This window comes from Pagrus pagrus, assembly GCF_965226575.1.
Source record: "Pagrus pagrus genome assembly, chromosome: 17".
In the NCBI taxonomy this organism is placed as follows: domain Eukaryota; kingdom Metazoa; phylum Chordata; class Actinopteri; order Spariformes; family Sparidae; genus Pagrus; species Pagrus pagrus.
Genome location: NC_140201.1, coordinates 15,186,614 through 15,209,701, shown reverse-complemented (window position 1 = coordinate 15,209,701; position 23,088 = coordinate 15,186,614). Strand labels below are relative to the sequence as shown.

The 23,088-nt window shown below is 41.2% G+C and overlaps 1 protein-coding gene across 7 annotated transcripts in view; it reads left to right on the top strand.

Moving 5' to 3' along the window:
• Positions 1–23,088, top strand: part of elmo1 (engulfment and cell motility 1 (ced-12 homolog, C. elegans)) — a 117,373-nt gene that overhangs the window by 52,707 nt on the left and 41,578 nt on the right. For 5 of the 7 annotated variants that reach the window (XM_084379022.1, XM_084379018.1, XM_084379019.1 and 2 more), the window contains 9 exons: positions 2,019–2,118; positions 2,644–2,795; positions 2,919–2,997; positions 4,718–4,759; positions 5,086–5,136; positions 5,536–5,658; positions 7,088–7,216; positions 10,657–10,761; positions 12,375–12,483. In XM_084379022.1, coding sequence (XP_084235148.1) covers positions 2,019–2,118; positions 2,644–2,795; positions 2,919–2,997; positions 4,718–4,759; positions 5,086–5,136; positions 5,536–5,658; positions 7,088–7,216; positions 10,657–10,761; positions 12,375–12,483 — 890 coding nt within the window. The remainder of the gene's footprint in view (positions 1–2,018; positions 2,119–2,643; positions 2,796–2,918; positions 2,998–4,717; positions 4,760–5,085; positions 5,137–5,535; positions 5,659–7,087; positions 7,217–10,656; positions 10,762–12,374; positions 12,484–23,088) is intronic. The other 2 variants (XM_084379024.1, XM_084379023.1) reach the window with 1 other exon arrangement.

The window sequence follows — 23,088 nt, the reverse complement described above, 5'->3', positions numbered from 1 at the left end:
TAGTTTTCATGATATGAGAATATATATCTTATCGTATTTAAAAGCTAGATTGCAGTAAGGAGATGTTGAACTCACCAGACTGTTCTACTTTTTTTTAATACTTGTCTTTGCCCACTTAGTCATTATCTCCACATTACAGTCATCCACAGTCATCCCCATATCGAGGCATTTGGCTAAAAAAATATAGTGATATTTGAATTTGTCGCCCAGACCAAGAATATATGAAGTGCTTTTGAGGAGATTATTTTTTATATATATATGTAGCTCAGTGGGTAGAGCAGGTGACCAGCCACCAGAAGGTTGCTGGTTCAAACCCCGGCTGCCCTGGGCGGAACTGAGCTACATGCCGAAGCATCCTTGAGCAAGATGCTGAACCCCTACACTGCTCCTGATGTGCAGCTGGCACCTTGCAAGATGCAAGGCAGCCTCTGCCATCAGAGGGCCCTGGATGAACTGGCGTCTCATTCAGGGGTGGACCCTGGCCTTCGCCCGGTGAGCTGGATTTGGCCCCAGTAGCCCCGCAACCCCCCGAAAGGGGGGATAAAAGCGGCAACACCCCGCGACCCCAATAGGGAAAAAGCGGAAAGAAAATGAGATGAGAGATGAGATATATATATATATAATTTCTAGCGATCTAGCCTTAAAATGTTGCAGTATAATTTTTAAAGGCCCTATTACAGCTACATGTATTATTACTTCTATTACAATTAAATCTTGGTTTTCTTTCCGAAACAGTGCTGCACAGGGTGAGGGGATTGTCTGTGAACCAGCTACTTTTCTTACTTTTTCTTCATTATTATAAACTAATAGCCTCTAGGAACCTCATCCACCCTCCAACAGGGCTTCCTTTACTCTTGTCTGCGTTCAATAATCTATCTACTAATCTCAGTATTCTACGATCTTGTGTAGTATTGTGTAGCAAACTAGAGCTGTGGTTTACTAACATTTCATTTACCCGATATCACTAATCACTTATCACGCAGCAACAGCTATCCGTGATGCTCTCTGTTGATCCTCCGTCTTTGTAGGAAAGCCTTCAATTCTGTATGATTTGGGTTTTCTTTGCTGAATTTCTCTATCATGTTCAAACTAACTCTACAGACTAACTGTAATTTTTTTTTTTTATTATTATTAGTGCATCAGCAGGTTATTGCTCAGTTCTTAATAAGAGTTTAGAGTTTTTGTCTTGGTTTTAGCAAGATAGGTTTGTACAAAACCTGATGTAAAAAAAGGTGGGACGCTGAGTAAAACATAGTCGAGTAGGGTTGAGGTGGGATGTTTATCTTCACATTACCTTGATGCAATGAAATAGAGCAGTGAAAGCAGGATGGGTGAACAAACAGACCGGGGCGGTTCTGCAGTCCCACTTTAAAGCAGTAGAGGTCAGCATTGATGAAGCCATAAAACATTTAAAAACATTAAGTTAACTGAACAGTTTTATAACACAGAACAGCAGAAATAACTGTAAACTGTCTGTTCTACTTTGAGTTACATGCAAGTTAAAACTTTCTATTTCAATATGATTCCCTGAATTTCTCATCAAGTACTTCCAGCAGTAATGTAACAGCTGTTTAATGTGTTTCCTGCTTTGGCCTCCTGTGACTCTTGCAGAGTGATTTATTTCTCCTGATATTTGTGTAACTGCATGACTTCACTCTATTATGTAGCTTTCTGGTCCTGATTGAAAACCGCACTGTGCTGCCCGGCTCCTGCTGGCCTTCTGACGGCCCCCCGCTGTCTGCTGAAGGCCAGTCTGTCTGCGCTGCATTGCAAACCTCTGTCCCATTTCCCCCTCTCTCCCTGTCTCTGTATTTCTGTTTTTCTCCAGCAAGCCTGGTCGCAGCATTGAACTTCTCTCTCTTGCTCTCCACCACCTCTCTCTCTCCGTCTCTGCTGACCGCTCATTCCTCGTTATGTTCCAAGCCATCTGGGCTTTGCAGCTAAGCACTGGTCCAAGCCATCTGCTGGAGAGAAGTTTGCTATGGTGTGTGTTTTTGTTCATGTGTGTTGTCTTGTAGTTTCGGTGACCTGCTGTCCTTCACTCTGACGGCCTTCGTGGAGCTGATGGACCACGGCATCGTCTCCTGGGACACGTTCTCTGTGGCCTTCATCAAGAAGGTCAGCCAAGAAAATGGATTATTTAACAGGGCAGGGATTTAAGAGGAACTTGCATAAATACTACTGCTGTCATACTGTATGTGCTGGAAAATGTTTGATTTAATAGTTACTTCATGGCTTTTAAGGTCAATATAAGGTAACATATTTTAACTAGAAAGTCTAAGCAAAGTTTTACAGTGTAAGTGTTGCTTACTATTCCTCAGCTTGAGACATCTTTTGCATTTATTATATCTTAAGTAAGATTTCATGTTATGTTAAAAACTAGATTTATTTATTCATAGATTGCACCTAAGATTTCAGAGCATGCTACAAGCAGGAGAAGGAGGAGGAGATATGCCTTTCTGACACATAATTAGCTGTAACTGTTTAGAGAAAACTAATTAAAATGCAGATTGACAGTTTTAACTTATATCTATATTCTCACATGTCAAAAGCAAGTTTTTTTTAGCCGCCCTCCATTACCATGTAAAAATGACATCTTATACAGTAAATGATTCAGTGTGTTCTGCTCTGTCCCTCCTGCAGATCGCCAGCTATGTGAACAAGTCGGCCATGGACACGGCAGTGCTGCAGCGGTCCCTGGCCATCCTGGAGTCCATGGTGCTCAACAGTCAGGATCTTTACCACAAGGTGGCACAGGAGATCACCATTGGGCAGCTCATCCCGCATCTTCAGGGGTAAGGGGATCAATATGAACGTGTTCACTGATTTGTTAAACCATAATAAAAGCTTTTCAGACCACATGAATGGATGATCATTGTGTAGTTTATAATCATATTTGTGCCATTTTCCAACTCCAGGACGGATCAAGACATTCAGACCTACACTATTGCTGTCATCAATGCTCTCTTCCTCAAAGCACCAGAGGAGAAGAGACAGGTGAGGCTGCAGTGTGCACACACAGCACTTTCACACTGAGCTGTGCATCATTTTCAAGATGCCGCGAGCTTTACACGGTACATTCACATGTGATCACGTCAGCATTTTCCTACTGTAACCTGTACTGTGTGTGTATGTTTGTGTCTGTGACTTGTCTTGTGTTTATTCTACATCACAGATTAGACTGTAAAGTAGAACAGCTGTGATTTAATTGAAGCGTTCACCCAAAAATAAACATTCAGTCTGATCACCCTCATGCCAATGGAAAAGTCGGGTGAAGTTTTGTAGTCCACAAAACATTTCTGGAGCTTTACAGCAAAACAGCATTGCAGCATTCTCTGAAACAACTGATGTTGATGGGATATGTTTTAAAATGTAATAAAATAACCTGAAAAAAACATAAAATGGCTCCACACAGCTTGACCGGTTTAATCCAAGTCTCTGGAAACCTCGAAATTCTAACTTGATTTTAAAAAATACGTATTTTCACCCTTACTTCACTGTAGCTGCTAAGCTAAAAGCGTTACCATGCACCACGTCTGACGTGGCTACACTAGCTGCGCATTGAGGTCGTAAAAAACGTCTTTTCGAATCAATTTGCAGTTTCTGTAGTTACACCTGACGAGCTATATGTAGCCGTTTTATGTCATTTTTCAGTTGTTTTTGTCCCTTTTTAAAACAAGTCCCCATCTACTTCAGTTGTTTAGCAGAATGCTACAACGCTGTTTTGCTTTGAAACTCCAGAAATGTTTTGTGGCCTAATCTTCACTCCACTCAATCAGCATTGGGTTGAATAAGTCATGACTGAATTTAAATTTTTGGGTGAACTTTTCCTTTAAAATCACAACCGAGCTCCTTTTTCCCCCACTCATCTTTCTCTCCGCTCCTTAGTGCAGAAAGTGACGTCATGTGCTCGACCATGCTCTCATTTCTCCTCACTCTCTCTCTCTCTCTCTCTCTCTCTCTCGCTCTCTCACCTATGTCACACTCTGCCCTGAAGCTAATCACATGATCTCTCATATCAGCACCATAGGGTCCAGCGATGTGCTGTGACATTAATAATGAATGATGTTAACCCACAGCTTTTCTCCTATGCAGCATACAAAGTTAAAGACACGCTATGCAGGGATAAGCTTCACGGCACCGCGGCATACAGATTGTAGCACACCCAGATGTTGCAGTGCTTCTTTTGCTGAGGCTCGAATCAGAATCATGTGGCTGGTTGGCAGAAATGTAAAGCAGCTTTCTCGGGTTGTTTTAGGTGATAAGTGAACAATAGCTTCTTGTAATATAAGTTTATAGCAGATTTCTGCAGGGAGCCAGTCTTTTATAATTATGGGGACAGCACCTGTTCCTCATACACAGATCAATCACAGGTGACACATTTAAAACAGGCAGCGGACTAATGACACTTTTGGTTCTCAGGTTGTGCTGTGTGTGCCTTAATGCCCAGATGGCCGTGTGTGTTTTATGTGTGTGTGAAAGAGAGAGTGTGTTAAGGACTCAACCATCAGTAAAGCTTTTATTACGAGTCTCTCACCATTCTGCTGACTCCGTTACCCCCCCCTCCCCCCCCACAAGCTGCACCGCTGACAGAAACTGAATTTTTTTAACCTCTTCTCAGACTCCTCTATTTTTTTTCTTTTTCCTACATTCACTCACTCACGCTCTCTGTCTCTGTGTCTCTGACTTTGTTTCCTCACTGCACACGATATGGTAGTTTGATGAGCACATTGTGGACATCCTTAATTGTCCCCTGACAGTAAGTGCACCCTTGATTAGCACACTTTGTAGTTTGCACTGTAGAAGGCATCAGTTAGTGCATTTAGTAATCCCTCTTTTAAGATTACGTTCCTTTTTTTGGGATGGCTTCCTTATTTTTTTTCACGGCCTGCCGCTGCTTTTTTTGCAGTGTGCCGTGGCAGTTTTTCTTTATTTTCCCTGCATTCATTCCTCATTGTAACATAGAAAGCCCTAAAAAACATATTTATTTTGTTGGAATCTTGTGGTATCTAATCTTTATATGTCTCACTCTCTCTTTCTGCGTCTCTCTGTCTATTTCTGCCTCCTTTTCTTTCCCCCCTACAGGAGATGGCTCATATTCTTGCCCAGAAACAGCTGCGCTCCATCATTCTCAGCGTAAGTCCCATCATGCCCTTCTCCTCCTTCTATCTCCGTCTCTGTTTGGGGTTATAGCTCTGCACCAGTGTGTGATATCACAAAGGAATATGACATCTGCCACCTCTGCCGCTGATTATCAACCATACTCACTTTATCACACCTGTTCCCCTTTTCTCTCTTTCATCCTCTCCCTTGCGTTAAATCTGATTCCTCCCTCTCCTGTTCCCACATCTGAGTTATTCTTTCTAATCCTCCTCATTCGCTCCAAAATCCTCTTATTCTCCTTTGTTATCTTCTACCATCTTCCTCCAAAATCCATGTCTCATCCTAAAACCCGTCCCTTCTTTTCACACTTCTTTGCACACTTAACACCTCCACCACATCCTCTGACTTACGTTTGTCCTCCACACCTCGTAGAATGTGATCCGCAGCCCCACGCCCATAAACGACGAGATGGCCCACCAGCTGTACGTGCTGCAGGTGCTCACCTTCAACCTGCTGGAGGACCGCATGATGACCAAGATGGATCCCCAGGACCAGGTGGGGGTGACGGACTGTGAACAATGGGTGACAAATGGAGGGACGGAGGGATGGTTGAAGGGATAGACAAATGGCTAGATGCCAAAAAGAGAAAGCAGGGGACGTCATTAACACAGATTTGGTGGAGTCACAAGAGGAAGTGGGTGGAATCGGCTTAGTTCTGCCTGAGTCAGTTATTCAGAGAGCAAAGGAAACGTATAATACATGCAGTAAATACACCAACATAGAGGGAAACAAGAACAGCAAGACTGATTGTGATTGTTTTCTCTGTATAACTTATCTGAAAGAATAAGTATTCAGTGAAATGCTCTATTGCAAGTACAAGCTGATTTCTTCAAATAGCACTTTATTGCAGACATGTCTTGCAAGAATTTATGCAGAAAGCAATCTGGAACTACTAATTAGCAATCAATCACACAACAAAATGAAGTAACATGATGTATAACGACTTAAAGGATAAGGCTGCTGATAATTTATATGTCTAACGGCAACAAATCCCATAAACCAAAACTGAGAGTACTTTAGTCCGTCCATCGTTCAATACTTTTCGACTTCCCCGGCCTCTGATCTGTGGCTCTCAGCCCAGCACTCATTCGTTCCTACTCAAGACATTAAACTTTAAAATGGGTCACAAATATCCGCGTTTTCATTATTTAGAAAACTCTGAGTAATTTCTGAAAACAGCTGGACATTATAGTTTATAGCAAATGTTACTCAAACAGGAGGAAATAGGGGTTTTTTTGGCGGGGGGGACTATTTTGAGCTAGACACTTGCATGTGGGACTGACTCCAAAATACGACAGTGACCGTATTCATCACAATGTAGACACGTCCAATACTGCAACTGTGTGGCTTTTGGACAACAGTAGAGCTCTATGGCACAGAGAAATGAGATACGCAGCCGCGACTTGTTTGTAGGATTAATTCATTGTTAGTTTGCTGACGGTAAGAGAAATATTACCACACTTGTCTTTTAAATTGAGACATTAGCAAGTCAGAAAAGTAAGCAGTCAAAACATGGTCGTCTAACTGTAGCTGACGTTGCAAAAGTAACCTCAGAGCATGAAGGTGTGCAAAGAACAGTCCAGGAGGCAAACATTTCAGGGGGGAAAAAAGGAGGTACAGGTCACACAAGGGAATCCTCCACCAGGACAGTCGAGCATGATCCAGCTGCCAGGAATACACAATCATTAATCTTTGATTCAGCAACAGTTTGGCCCCGATCCGGCCAGGTTTCTAAATAACAGTTATTTTAAGTTGGCCAAGTAATGAAAACAGTGGAGACACATGGCTGTCGGCCAGGTTGCCTTGGGCACCGCAAGACGGCAGAGATGAGGCTGAAGCATTTGTTAAATTATAAAATGGTGAATGGAAGAAACGACAGATGGATTTATGAGCAGCACTTTAATATTCTTCTCTGCATGTGCAGGCTCAGAGGGACATCATCTTTGAGCTGCGGAGAATTGCCTTCGACATGGAGATGGAGCCTAACAACAGCGGCAGCATCGAGAAACGCAAGTCCATGTACACCCGCGACTACAAGAAGCTCGGCTTTATTGTAAGTTTGGCTCGTGTTCCGCTGGGTCTCATGAATACACTTGTTCTCAGATCTACCACACGCACACGTACACACACACACACACACACACACACACACACACACAGGACTGAAGATCAGAAAGGAAAACAGCAGCCAGTCTACACAGGATGGCTGTTAATTGGACATGATTGTCCTTCACTTCAAAATCTGCAGATTAAAGCGTGTGTGTGTCTGTCTCAGCATACCCAGAGAAACAGGGTTTGGAGAGTGGTGGAAGATGTATTCAGATCATTTACATAGACATCGACAAAAATGTTGTGTTAGTACTTTTACTTATGCTGCCAGCAGCAGTTCAGTTTTATCAGCACAATATAATTAAAGTATAAGGCATAAAAGCACTTGTTCTGCAGGAAAATACTGATGCATCAGTGTATAAGCAGCGTTTTACTAGCTGCTCGAGGTGGAGCTCGTTTTCACCGCTTTATGTCCCGTTCGATACTTTAGTTCAGTGGTTCCCAACCTGTGGGTCACGCCCCCTCCAAGGGGTCAGATAGAAGATAAATCCGAGGATTCGTGAGATGATTCATGTGGTTGGAAACAACGAACATTCTGCTCCAGACATCCGTTTGTTTTTCTCCCCTTTTTTTGTGAAACACTGAACATTTCACTGGTTAAGCCATAATTAGTTTTTTAGACTTTTTATCTCTTTGGTGCGACTGATAACAACTCATGGATTTGTGAAGAAGAGCGCCAGGCTTTGAAGCCAACTTTTGTAGAGGCTAAACCATGTAATTGCAACGTCACGTGATGCACTGGAGCCCAAAAAGATTTTGGAGTAAGCTTACATTGTGAAAGAAATGGCTGTAAATCCCTAAATTCTACACACAGGACATTTAATATATGATCAATATAATTTATTTTACTCACCAATATTTTTTTAAAAGACATTTTGGGGTATTTCCATGCCTTTATTTTGACAGAGTATGGTAAAGTAGCAGCGAGGACATGAGGGGAGAGGTGGATGCAACAAAGGTCGCCAGCTAAAGTTGAACTGGCGTCATGTAGTTTTTTAGCACCATTCGGTTACCAAGGCGCCCCGTTGTGTGCAAAATTTTCACCTGAAATGAAATTGGATGTACTTTTGAACTTTTGAAGTGAGTTTTTCTCAGTTTCCTCTCACTGATCATGTAATACAATTATTCCTCCTCAGGCATTTTCCCTCACTCACATTCTCCCTGAAATGTTTACTACTTTTCTTTCTCATTCTCTGGTCTTCCTACCTTGAAGCAGGCATGCTTTAATAAACTGTAAATGTGAGTCTGTGTGTGTGCGCGCGACTTTGTGTTGTACGCAGTGGTCTAACTATAGCATAAGAACTTGAACTAAACCCACTGTGGCTCGGTGTAAGCCCAGAGCTGTTTCGGGGCTCTTCCCATCCACACTCCCACTGCAGTGTGCTCGGCAAAGATAAGGACAATTGGACTGCCTTGTCTCCACTGGTGTGGAGAAAACCCACCCTAAAATCCTTAGTCTGCTTTCCGTGCTAGACAGCTTTGCAGACTCACACACACACACACAGACACACAAACATGCTGCACACAGACACGAGTCATAATACTCCAGATAGGCCTTATCGCTGCTGAGATAATTTGTCTGCCTTCAGGTTCTTTAAGAAGGGATTGTTGCACATGCAGGAATATTTCTAGCTTGTCCATATGAGGGTATTTTTTTAAGATATGCATGTGCCTGGGTGTCTGTTTCTGTTTTAAGCCTATAAGTCTGCTGCTTCCTGTCAGACAGAATTACAAAAACTGATGAGCCAGATCTCAGTGTCCTCCATTCCTCTTTCATCCTCTGCTTTCCTTCCTCCTCTTCCTGTCGCTTTCCTCCTTCAACATCCTGTCTCACCTCTTAAACTAAGATGAGCCTCGGAGTGATGCGTTAGCATGTCTATCTGTGGATTTAATCATCAGTTGACTGAATTCTCAACAGTATCTCGGAGGAATTAAGTATGATAGACTCTGACAGCGCAGGCAGCATCTATTTGCATATCTCATACAATATTTAGATGTTATAGGATGCGGTTGTGTGTGGGCTGGTGGAGCGGGCTTGTCATTGCAAAGTTTTGGGTTTTTGTCCTTGGAGTTTTGGGTATTGGTCCAAACTCAAAAATGTGTGTATGCTTGAATTTGCCGTTTTGTAAACCATCATGCAAGTTTGTAAACCGTTTTACTGCTGAACTTTTCGTCCAAGCAGCCGTTTATTTATTATTCATTTCAGTACGCTCTGAAAATCAATTTGCAAAGACTTGGAAAAAGAAAAACAGCTTGTTGCCTGAACTGGTGTTAAAGCATAAATGCAGTTTACTTTCGATGATTCAATTATTTATTTATTGTTGGTGCCCACGATGCAGAGAATCTAATCCAGGGCAGTTTGTCTAAAAAACCTGTAGAGTTATCAACCTACTGCACAACACTATACACACTTTATTGTAAGTTAATACATCTACAGGTTGTAAAGTGAGTCGATGAGTCTCCATGCTCAGCTTGATAACGTTAAATATCCTCAAGAACCTCTATAGTCTAATTTAGCCACTTGTAAGCAACTGCTAGCTTCAAAATTCAAGAGTGGGGTCTTTTCTTACGTGTTTTATATCATAGAACAAAAGCTTTTCTGCAATGTGTGTTGTTGTTGTTGCTCAGAGGTTGGGTGGGGAAAGAAAAGACCTGTAAATCCAATGTTCTGTTTGTTCTTTCCTCATGAGTTTTACCAACAAAAAAAGAAAATCTCTGAATCCTGTGTTAACCACAGACCATACTTCAGACATCAAACAAAAACCTTATCCAAAAACCCATTGACTCTCGAGACGAGGGAACTGAAAGTGCAAAAATGTCAACTTAGTCTATTTGTGTTTTTGACTTTGCCTCATAGGTTTCAAGTGGGCGGGGGTTAAGTAGGAAGTAGCCACCTTTCTAGCTTCAAACAGCGTTCTGGGGACCTTATTTTCCTCTGAGAAACAGCTTGTTTTTATTCAGATATGGAAAAAATAAATATTTCTAAGTTTGTATTACCTCATTAACAATGTAAATATTAAAATTCTTAGTTTGAATTTCCTCTCCAAAAACTACGTGGTGCCACTTTCTAATCTTGTAGGCTTTAAAAAGGTAACCACTAAGCAATCTATCGACAATGTGAGTCAATATTGCTACTTCGTACTTCATACTCATACTTAATGGGCAATTAGCAGCTTTACATGTTGTGCTTGAACCCAGAATTGTTCCCCCAACAGCAGGAAACTGTTTGTTCTGTGTAGCTCCCAGTGTGATGGTCTGGCTGCTGTTTTGTGCTGGGAAAAGGACACATTCACTGGAATTAAATCAAGGGAAAAAGGGTTAAAAAGAGATTTTGTGTTGTGTTTTTAAGTCCATGTGTCACCCTCCGCCTCCTCTGTCTCTCAGAACCATGTGAATCCAGCTGTGGACTTCACCCAGATTCCTCCCGGCATGTTGGCCCTGGATAACATGTTGTATTTTGCCAGGCACCACCAGGACGCCTACATCAGGGTGAGCATGAACGTACACTTTCATACGCAGCAAGACCCCATACAGAGACACTCGCACACACTCACTCACTCCTCGGAGATATCTGTGGTGTTATGTATCTCGTCGTCACCTTCGCTTCCTACCAAACCGTCTTCCCTCCAGCTCATTCACTTGTTTGTAGTTTCTGGCTCGTTCCCAAATTTCCTTTCAGCTAAAACTGCATTTCGTGAAGTTTCTCTGCCCAGACAATAGAAATGATTCCATTTCTTTCAGTGCCAGTCTCTGAGCAACCGTGTAATGACTTTAAGCATTTTGTCTTATTCACATGACAGTCGACACGATTTTATCCTCCTGGATAATAGACTCCTGCTGTAGATATAGTATAACTGCAGTGAATGTCTGTAATGGGATCCTGTTCGGTGATTAGTGTGTCAGGTCTGTTTGAAGTCAACCATTTTATGGCAGCTGTCCAGCACTACTGTAATCAGAAATGTGTATTTAAAATCAGCTGCCTGCTCCTGCAAATCTGTGTGTATGATAAATGTTAATGAGTAATTCTCACAGCGTCTGGACCTTAAACAGCGAGAAAAGAGATGTCTTAACTGTGCAGACTCAGCCTTTATCAGTCGACCAGAGGGAGAAAACACAGCCTCCAATTTCCCAAATTAAACTGTCACCGGCTGAAATGATTGGGACCTTGATGGCCTCATTTATGGCGCACTGCCACCATCCACATAATCAGTGATTTTTTTTTTTTCTTTTTCTTTTTCATTTATGTTTTTTGGCTTCCGAGCAGATGGTTGAGAGCAAATCTGCTGAAAGTGGGGCCCGTGGTCTAGAGTTGCCCGCCAGATTACTTAAAAAATTATGATAATTCTTATGCTGGTATTTTATTTGCAAGATAAAAGTTCTCTCTGAAAATATAGGATCCCTGATTATTAGTGACACTTTCTGCAGGAAGTCACTCCATTAAGGCAACTTGGGATCCTTGGGCTACATTCAGATTGCAGGCAAATCAGATTTGTTTCTTATATGAGATCTGTCTCTCAACAAACACTGAAACCCAATATGAGCGAGCAAAAAGTCTGGACTGTGACGCATCTGTAGAACATTTCAAACATCGGTTTTCAGATCTGTTTTGCAAAAATTGCATTTCATGTGGTTTTGTGCTGTCAAGACTCCTTAAAATCAATCCGGACACAAACTAAATATGTCAAAAATGGATTTGGGCTTTCAGGCTTAACACACCACAGGGACTAATTTGCATTGTAACACTACAAAACATTACAATTTGTATTTGCTTTTAACCCGAGGCTGACCTTTAAAGATACACTATGTAGTTTTGAGGAAGGAATTTTAATCAGGCGAGAAAGATTTTTTTATTTTTTATGCCTAAACAAACTAAATAAACAAACTGTCCTTAACAGACGAAAACAGCACATTAAAATATCACATAAAGACTTGTTGCATAGTCTTTAATCTGCGTCTGGATCCAGATCTGTGTGTTATTGTCAATCTTACCCAAATTCCAGAAATATTAGGGCTTTGAATAAGAATATTCTGACCAAAATGTCAGACTTACAACCACTGATCGATGAGGATATATAGCCCTGATTTGATTGTGTATGTTTTAGATCGTCCTGGAGAACAGTAGTCGAGAAGACAAGCACGAGTGTCCGTTCGGCCGCAGCAGCATCGAGCTGACCAAGATGCTCTGTGAGATACTCAAAGTTGGCGAGCTTCGTAAGTCTACATCAGCACACACACACACACACACACACACACACATACACACACACACATACACACTGGACTCCAGTGTACTGTTGTTGATAGTTCTTCTTCATCCCATTTCACTTTGCTCACAATATCTCGAGCTTAGGAAAAGTAGCTCAGGGACCGCTTTACCCACTAGATGCATATACTTACTGTATGTGCACACAAATACAAACATCCACACACACAGTACACACACCATCCCTGTTAAGATGAAAGCAGCCATTATGTTCAGTAATTGTGCTGCTGGGAGTTCATTATTTAGTGATGCACCTCGCCCCCATTGAGCCCCTTTCAGCCTAATATACCGCCTATGGGAGGCACACTGCGCAGAGAAAGAGATGCTGTGCCCACGTCCACTCCAAATTGATGTGCCCTTTTCATTTGTCTTTACTTGTTTAAATGGGCAAGTTGGTCTCCGTTCCGCTCCAGACTGACCCCTGCTGCTCCCTGTAGGGAGGGAGATGGCATTCTTAGCTCAGTTTTAAACTGATGTGCCCTTTTCATGTGTCTGTTTTTCATGGACGATTTAGACTCGGCTGCATTGCAGAGTTCTTTTTTTGAAAATTGCGGCAAGGACATTAGACTTTAATCCATGAGAGAATAGTGTCCACTCCTTTTTAAAAATACTAAATCATTCATCCAGATTCTCTCATTTGTCCTCAACATCGCTGATAAAGGTGACAGGCTAGGTTTCAATACGAGATAAGAAGGAGCAGAAATACTGATTTAACATTTCTAAGCATATTGTAATTTTCACGTCCCCTTTTTCTTATATGCTCTTATCTCTGCTAGACTCTGCTCTAATGCAAAATGTCTCCACCTTCCTCCCCGTCATCATCAAATTCTGAGCACATAGGCAAATGGATTTGTATATTTTATTTTAACCAGAAAGATGCTGTCTACACTATTACACAAATGTAGCTCTCTGACAGGCGTGCCTTGACCTGGAGAGACGGGGTGGCTGAATATGTTTGAGTCTAGCTGAGGGGACAGGTGAGCAGGACAGGTCACGTCTCCTGCGGTGCTGTGTGACATGAGAACACACATACTGAGCTCTCAGTTTTTCCTCACTTCAGTGATCTGGTGGTTCTGTCTTCCTAATTCTGTGTGCCTGTGTGCATCTTCTTGTGCCTGTGATGTTGTTTTTCTGTGCTGTTGGTCTCAGGGCTTTATTTTCACTCTGAGTGTCTCATTAGTTTTCATCCAAATGTGCACCACTGCACATGCCCTTTTGATCTTCTCTCTTAGCTGACTGAAATTGCTCCCCTTTAGTCTCTCTTAGAAATATTTCTTTGACCTCGTGCATATCAAAATGCAGATTAAGCCACCAGACTTGTCCCCAAATAGGGGAACATCTTTATCTCTAAGGCCTCTCTAAGCATGTAGTTGAAGGCTTATGCAATAAAGCTAAAATCCCTAGGATGAATGCTGGGCCAGCATAATGAATAAGACTTTGTTTTTGTGACTTTCTTGTTCAAATAAATAGAGCCGGGCTGAGTGCAGGACTTCACATAACTAACTGAACAGAGTACGCAACCAGACGTACAAACTCTGCTCCAGCCTTGTGATCCTCCTGGTTTCTAGTGATATAAATTTCAAGTTTCATTACAACACGATATTTGTTGGTATCACAAAGTCTGCTTTGACACGATTTCAATTTGATTCAATTCAGGATCTGGCAATCAATATTAGACTTTATCATATATGTCTATTTAACACAATCAGTTACAGAAGACACTGATGATTCAGTTGCCAGGTTCTTTGTGCTTCCTGACTATTTTATCTCGTAATGGCATTGTTGACATATGGCATCGGCTTCATCTGTTGACTGTCTTTTCTCCGAAATCAAAAATATTTCCACACTCCTGATTTATTCCTGAAAGTCTAGTAAATATCTTCATTATCTTTTTTTTTTTTGCTGCCTGCGCACCTGACATGGTGACAACAGCTTCAAAGTCACTTAGACTTGTCATGGGGTGAATGGTGCCTCCGCCCCCCATCACTTGTTTCTGCACTATATAACTTCAGTGAGAGGGTAGGATCACAGTTACATGCATGTTTACTTCATAACATTGTTATGATGTTTTAAGTTTTATTTGTAGTTAGCACATGCATTACGTTGCAGACCTGGGATTTGTATTTACGACAGTGGAAACTGTTGGGGGGCACCAAAACGCACAAAATGCCAATTTTCTACATAATGTTGCTATAAAGATGATGACATGGATCGATTTTTTTTTTTATTATTATTTGCATCGATGTTATTTGATCGCCGATGATTTAATCAATACGTCGATCCAAATTGTTGGATCGTTATTCATGATAAACGTTTTTGTTTATGACACTGAAATTTCCCTGCAAGCCTGAACACCTCAGTTGAATCCTGGCAGTGACCTTGACTCATAGATCAGGGACTTTTTATTCCCTTTGGCTATATTTTGTCCTCTTTACTGAGGCTGTTAGTCCGGGAGACTGAACCTACCATTAATATTTATGATGTGGTACAGTGTGTTTATCTGTGTGTGTGCGTGTGTGTAAAATACAGGGACAGATATAAATTGCTAAGGGGAATCTGTAACCTGTGAGAATGACCTATCTGTATGATATACTGTCTGCTGCCATGATAACAACATATACATCTACATTACAGGATTCCTATATACACAAGTAGGTCATCTCTGGGCACATGGTTAAAAATTATATACATAAGTCATAAAATAAAACAACTCCCTTGCAGAAAGTCACAGGGGACAGGAGAGGAACAGACAGCATTCTGATATATTTATATTTATTGCGTCCCACATCCTAACGTTCCCATCCATCTTTGTCACAACACCAGTAAATATTTGCACAGACTGGCGCCCACAGAGCATTATATGCATCCTATCCTTATGGGAGGAAGCCAACGTGTCCCAGAGTAGTCATAAGCCGCACTGCATCTTCTCCCGTCGACAGCTAAGTGCATTTTCATACACGCCCCATTAGCCCTGCGTACATTAACATGCGCTAATGAATGAACGTATGAGCAGGGTGAATGTAACATGGGCCAGCCAGGTGTTGTAAATGCTTAGTGGGTAACGGCTGATCATTAGAAAAAGTGTGTGCGTGTGTGTGTGTGTGAGTGTGAGTGTGAGTCATGTCAGGGCATGAGCGTGCGTTTTCCCGCAGGAGAGCAGGGAGAGGAATGAGTCTCAGCTCCACACAGACCGTCATCATTCAGCTGACCTTTCAGCAGAGAAACAATGAAATGTCTGACACTAATGAGGATGTTGGAGGGTGTGTCTGTAACGTTTTATCAGTTTTGATGGTGTGGTATTTGAGTCAGGATAATATTAGAAATTATTAGCATTAGTATTATTTCACCAATAACTTCAAGTGTAACGGTGACATTTTGAGCCTGTTTTTTTTTTTTTTTTCATTCAACGTATGCAGCGCCTTATAATCTAATAATATTTTACCAGACCAGCAGGTCTTCAGGCTGTTGTCACTCATAGTCCAGGTGAAAATATTTAAACATTTCAGCCATGAAATTCTGTCCAGATATCCATTGTTCCCAGACAATGTAATCAAACTACTTTGATGTTCTACTTTTCTTTTAGCACCAGCATGAGTGTTATTTGTGAATTTTCGACTGCCATAGGCTTTTTCTGCAGCAGCCATTTTGACTTGTTGTATAAAGAAAAACACAGGTGTTACTAATCAGATTACTGGCTTCCAGCACAACACAGAAGTTACACAGAGCCCCTTTTACCCTGAGAAGTCCATGTTGTTTCCACATTACGACTTTAAAGCTCATAAACACACTCTGGAGTAGGCAGAATAACCTCCCAACTCTGGAAACGTGAACATCCGAGGAGCATGTGAATGCAATTAGCATTTACCTCAAAAGCACCCTACAGAGCTGCTAGCACATCTGTAGATTCTTAGTCTAGTCTTGAATCATTCCAGCTGCAACCGCTTCCAATGCAAAGTGTGAGAGCTGCTGAAGATAATAAAGCTGTCGAGGTATCTGCACACTCTGAATGAGCAGAGCAAAACTGTCACACAAAGCTGCCGGTGGAAACTTCATTAAAGTGAACCAGAACACAGGTACTTTATAATTCTCCATCAAAAACTCATGGTTGTCTTTCAGTTTCTATAAAAGCAGTCCAAACCCCCGGTGCAGACAAGAAATAGCATTTTAGCATCTTTTTTTTTTTTCCACTCTCCCCGTTTCTTCTCTGCGTCTCTTTATGGATGAAGGCAGAAGAAAGAGACAGCGGATTAATGGTGACGGCGGTGACGTCTTAGTGGCTCATTTGCTCTCTCCGTCTGTGTGAGACGTCAGTGCGGCACTGACAGAGGCCAGACACTCTCTTCTTGTTTTCTCACGGGGATGAAACACGGAGGGATTCTGGATTTGCCGGTGGCTGTTGAAAGTTGCCTTTCTTCCCCGCTCGCCTCTTGAAGTTCTCTTTTCGAGCTTACTTTTTTGTCACCCTTCATTCCTTTCAGTCTCCCTTTTCTGTGGGTCTAAAGAACATCTGTCCCTCAGACTTGTAATCCTTTCTCATGCTTTCATGCTCCGATTTCCTCTTTTTCGACCCCATGAATTTGACGAAAATGACACCAATATACTTGCAAGTAGCTTCTTAGCATTTTAAAAATAAATGAAAGGGATTCCACTCCGTCTCTGTGCTCTTTCAGGTCAACAGATTTTCTTCCATTCCACTTTTCCATTTAACACTGCCGTCATTTTTTAAACGATTTTCCTCTCAGTTGTTGTTCAGATATTTTATTTTTATGCAGATGTCGTCTGGAGAAACGAGGCGGTGGAGCTTGTTTGCTTGAATTAGCTGTCAATGCTGCTAGATTCTACATAACTCACTATACCGGTGTCACTCTCTCACCTACTTCCATTATTTCTCACCCTTTCTCTCTCTCTCTCGCACTCCTGCTTTTGCCATTGCCCTGCTTCAGATCCTAAAAGATTAATTGTCCCACCATGTTTCTGCTGCAACACGGGGCTTAATAGAATCTGCGACGTTGAGGCGCCAAGCCATGACTTTTCAGGCTCTCCTGTTTAAGCCGGCCCATGGAATATTTATGAAGTTATTTAGAAAAGGGCCAGGCATGGTGAGTAATGGCCCTGCTTGGTGATTCACGGTGTGGCATCTCGATGCTGAGATGGAGAGCCGGGTGGCGAGCCGTGGCAGGTCTGGGCAACGACACACACACACACACATGCTAACAGACACATTACATTCAATAAGAGACCAGACACACACAGACAAAGGCAGGTCTGGGCCGGCTCCAGACTGACATGATGTCCTCATATTTGTAGCTGTGTCTTCCATCATGGAGCCATCAGCTGAGGTCAGAACAAAAGGCCATGTTCAGCACCATAGACAGCTCCATTGTACATCTTGGCTCATGAGCGTAGTACACAATACGTCATGTGGAATATCTGTATTGATTTTCTATTTAGGTGTACAGTATTTATTGATTTTCTTTTTTTTAGATTGTCTGTCCTCAGGGACAGTAATAAGGTTTATATCTTCCATTTTAGTTGCTTAGTTATGAGCCTTAAATCAGAAATATATGAGACATTTATCATCAGAGCTCAGGATGAAGCTTTGTTTTGAAGCTTAATTTAAAGGTGAATTCCGGTATTTATTTATTTTTCAAACTTGGGCTCTTTGTACGGAGATTTTGGTGTGTAAAGTTTTCCTGCAGTTCCCATTACAGTACCTGCCATTACAAGAAAACTAAAATTCAGTCTGTGCACCAAGAACACTTCGATTATCCTGTATGAAGTGAGCCTACAACCCATGTTAGGTCAAGAGTAACACTGGTCAAGATCATGCCGCCAGGGTGGCCAGAGTTTGTGTGTATACAGTGTGTCCAAACACGGCAGGTGATCCAGAGTCATCCAAGCTCATTAACTGGACAACTCCCACTGTAATAACATTCCTGAGTCGCCCGCTGTGCTCCAATAAAAACAACTAACAAACCTCTCACACATGCACATACACACCTGAGACATGTCCCTGTGTGAGATTGAGATACTGTGGTGTGTTTGAACACACACTCACAGTCATGGTCAATTTGAAATGCCATGTCTGGGCATGCAGTCGTACATTGAAGAGGGGCTGGAGAGTAAATAGCAGCCGAAGAATGTAATATCACAGATTCTTGGACTGTATAGTGAGTTTTAAAAACACATATTTTTTTTATCAGTCTGTCTGAAAAGCTGAATATGATTGCAGGGCATAAAATCTACTACTTAATTTGCAAGCTATTCTTTTTCATTAAGTATTGTTTTGATTTTAAGATGCAACAATATATTCTAGCATTTTCCAAATACAAATTACAAATGTATACATTTCTGGCACATACTGCAACCATGCACTTTAAACTGTAATTGTAATTGAAGGTATTTATTACCAATAATGACTTAATTTTCTTATTTTTATTCAGCTCAAGTCCTCTAATTAAGTAGATCTTTTTGCAGAAGTGCTCTTAACATGTGCAATTAAATGAACATAACTTTCTGAAAACTTGACATGGTTAGGCATGTGAATCTCAGTGTTAATTCAAGGCTCTTTTAGATTTAATCTTAGTCATAACATTTAGACGGAAATGCTTCTTAGTTGTAGTCACAAGCTTTTAAACCTCTGCATTGTCTGCAGCTCTGTACTAAAAGATTTATTTTTAAAAGTGCTAAACTTTTATAATCAGACTGTTACCATTAAAATCACACTAGTGCTCAAACATTTAGTTTATTAGTATGCAGGACTGAGATGTGGAAGCAGTGCATTCAGTCATGATTGTGTTGACAGCATGTTTGTGTGGCTCATCAAGAGCGTACTGGTGGACTGCAGATTAGTCCGAGACATTTTTACTGACACCTTGAAGAACTTCACATGGACTCGAGGACATGCATGTAGTTCTGCATAATAACTTGCATCTAAAAACCTCCACCTTTCCAGCCTATAGGGGCTTAGTGTTTCAAACTCAATGTATTTAAGCTTTAAGTATGACTTTAATAGGATTAATTACATTTCTGACCCACTGAGAGAAGTTCTGCTCACATGCTGACAAGTCATTATATTATCCAGTAATCATTATACATTAGCATTTGCTCAGGGCAAAATATGAGTTTGCCTCGTAAATGTCAGTGTTAATTTTCCTTATTTGTTTTCAAATGGACTTCTTAAAGAGTTTTATGAAACATGAGGGAAGACAAGGCTGAATTATAGCCCATGAAATGTACCTTTCATGACGTTTGTGTCCTTTCTTTTTAATCATTTTCACTGAGCTCCCTCTGTAAGCAATTCCTCCCACTAATGAAGTTTCACTGCAATGAGAATTAATGTCCAAGATCAAACATTAGTATGCTAACATTAGTGTTAGCTGAACATCAGCCTCGAAACCGATCCCATTTGAAATGACTTGTTAAGTCTCAAGGTTTTAGCTGCTAATTCCTCCCGTAAGTCTTCATCCATGAATCATGAACGAAGTGGATGTTGGCAGGAGGAGGAAAGGCCAAGCCTAGAATCCCTCGAGTCATGACATGAGGATCTATTCGGCAGTCAGCAGTCACTTCACATGGTTGTCAGTTGCAGCTGCGTTAAAGGGGGAGCATTCTTCAGGGTTTTCTGCCTCGCAGCCTCGGGCATACACCAGCAAAAGGTTTTTAAATTGGAGTGCACAAACAACAACAAACTTGACGGATTGGTGCTCAAGAATCCCAAGTTTCGAGCATCCTTGGAGTTTTTCAGACACGCCTGTCCCCTGTCAGTTCTCAGCAGCCCTTGGTGGACTTGAGGCAGTGTGCTGGATGAAACGCGACCCAGCCGATGACAGTGCTGCCACTCTCTTTTTTTACTTGCATGTTTTCTTCGAGGAGCTCCCGGGATGTAATTTAGCATCAAACTCTCACCAACCCGTCACCCTTACTTACACCCTCAAACTTTATTTTTTTTCAGAAACTATACACTGTGTTCTCAACAAACTGAAGCTGTTTTCCCGAAAGGCCCCTTACTAGCAGACCTTGTCAAAGGTGAAATCAGACGAGACACAAGGCTTTCACTACGTGATGTACACACACAAAAACACATTAACAGTGCAGCTGATTAAAGCGTTGAAGAAAATTCCTGGTAAGACTTTAGATTAGGGTTTACATAATAACCATGAACTCATTACTTACTAGCATGCATATTAGTGGCATATAGAGTCTTTATTATTTATTATAATGCAATTAGTAATGCCTTTATCTGCATGACCATATTCTACAACAGCCAGGGAATGAGAGTTTTCCCTCAATAACCCTTGATATTAAGTAAGTAAGTTGTTGCACATAGAAATTCAATCTTAATATGCTTTCTCAGAATGGGCCTTACAGTATAAGGTAAACACCTAATAAATATGGTCTATTCTTATGTCACAACATTTCAAGTGTCCAAATAACTCTAAATAAAAGTCTTTCTAAATCAGAATACGTCACACATTCAAAAGTAAAGTCTTGCGCTTAACATTTGTATTCACTATAAGGACCTGTGTGGGTTATTAAGTGTCAAATGAGTGAATTAGTAATGAGCAAGACCTCACTTTATGATTTATGCACAATCACTTCCTTACTTACAATCAATAAGCAGTAACTACGGGGTTATTAGGGGAAATCTCTTAATTAATGGCCTGGTCATTGTAAAATATGGTTATGCAGAACGAGGTATTAACAGGAGTCAATTTTTTTTGAAAATCAAGTTTAACATTTTTCCTACATGAAAAGACCATAATGCAGCATAGTGCACCTTTAAAGGAGACACGCGATGCTCATTTTCAGGTTCATAATTTTTATCTGGGTTACTACAAGAATAGATTTACACGCTCTAGTGCTCACAAAACACATCGGTTTTCTCACACTGTCCAGTGCTGCAGCCTTGTATTCCCCCTCTGTTTTAGCTCTTAGGCCCCCTTTTTGAATATCCGGTCTCTTCTGATTGGTCAACTCAAACACACCTGACCAAGCACTACCAACAACAACAGCAGCTGTACTAAATTAATCCTTTTGGGTCAAAGTAGCCGCTAGGCATAATTTTTGCAAGCGTGTGACTCTGTGATGTAGTGTGATGTCACCGAATTAAAGAAGACGACTGAGGAAAAACGAGGTCTCCTTTAAAGTGGAGCGTTTCTAAGTCGTATTGTAGTTGGTGCCGCTGTCACAAAGAAAACTGGATTGTTTCCCTTGTCCTCAGTGTAATAACCAACAACACAGGACAAAACATGATTTTCATTCATTTAGTCTATAATGCGGACATGAAAGCAGATTTGGTGCCAGGCTGCCAGTCTGACTAGAGTGCCAGCCTTCATTTTGCAGGGAGATTTTGTGCCTGGTGGCAGCCAAAATTAAATGGTGAAATCAAGGTTTGTAGGGAAACCAATCTTTGAAGAGAAACCTTCAAATTATTCTTTGGATATACCACATGGTAGTAGAGACCTTTCTCCAATAAACACAGCAGAGAAGAGCCTTGAAGCTGCTCTCTGAGACTTGTTATCACTCACTTCCAAGGAGAAAAGACCAAAGAGCATTCCTCCCTTTTGTAAGATTTAAATGTTTCCACTTTATCTCTACTTTTAAAAATTATAATTATCATTCATGCACATGCCGTACGGGCTGTTTGTGTGCTTTTGTGTGTGTGTGTGTGCATGTGCACACATGTGCATGTAAGCAGGTGAATCTTTTGTTGTGCTGTTACAATTATTTTTCTGAATTTGGGCAAACAGAGAGTGTGTGTGTTTGCTTAACCATGACTCACGCTGTCTGACTTGAGATTTCCTTCAGAAGAATTTGACATGAGATGCATATTATAGTGAGTACTGAAGCCCCCATATTTGGTGCATTGAGATGTGAAAGAGTTGTTTTGTTTTTCTGATAACTCAACCATGGGCGGCTATCGCTTTATAAAAAAAACCTCACAGCTAGATGAGGCCGTATTTTATTCGAGAACATATGAGCCTGTAAAAACAGATGTACGGCTAAATTTGTTGGATACGTGTCTCAGTACAAAGCACTGATGGATTAACTACATGCCTCCCTCAGTCTCATTTTTCTTTCCCTCCATCTGCTGCCACCCCCTTGCTTTCCCTCTGTCCTCTAATGCATCTTGACCATTGTTGAGGACTGTGCATGCTAAAATGGTTTAGTTATATAATTAGAAACCACAGAGATAAGGCTTTGACTTTTCCCTGTTTGCATCCTTATCTAATGAGCGTTCTTCATGCTTCTCTTCCTCCCTGAAATGAAATATTTGTCATAAATGGACAAATAGTAGTTTATTTTTGTGCAGCACAATACAGCCTATTTTTATCTTGCATTTCAACTTGAACTAGTGACCGCATTCTCCTGACATTTTTGTTTCATGATCATTAGTTTCAGGGTAGAGATACTATGAAGTATACCCTAAATAGGAGGAGCGAGTACAACCCAGCAAGCAGTCTTAAACTGATTCATCATTTCACATTTTTCATTTGAAAAACCCAGAGACGTTACATTTTAATGTGACACATTTGGCCCAGAATCTACCC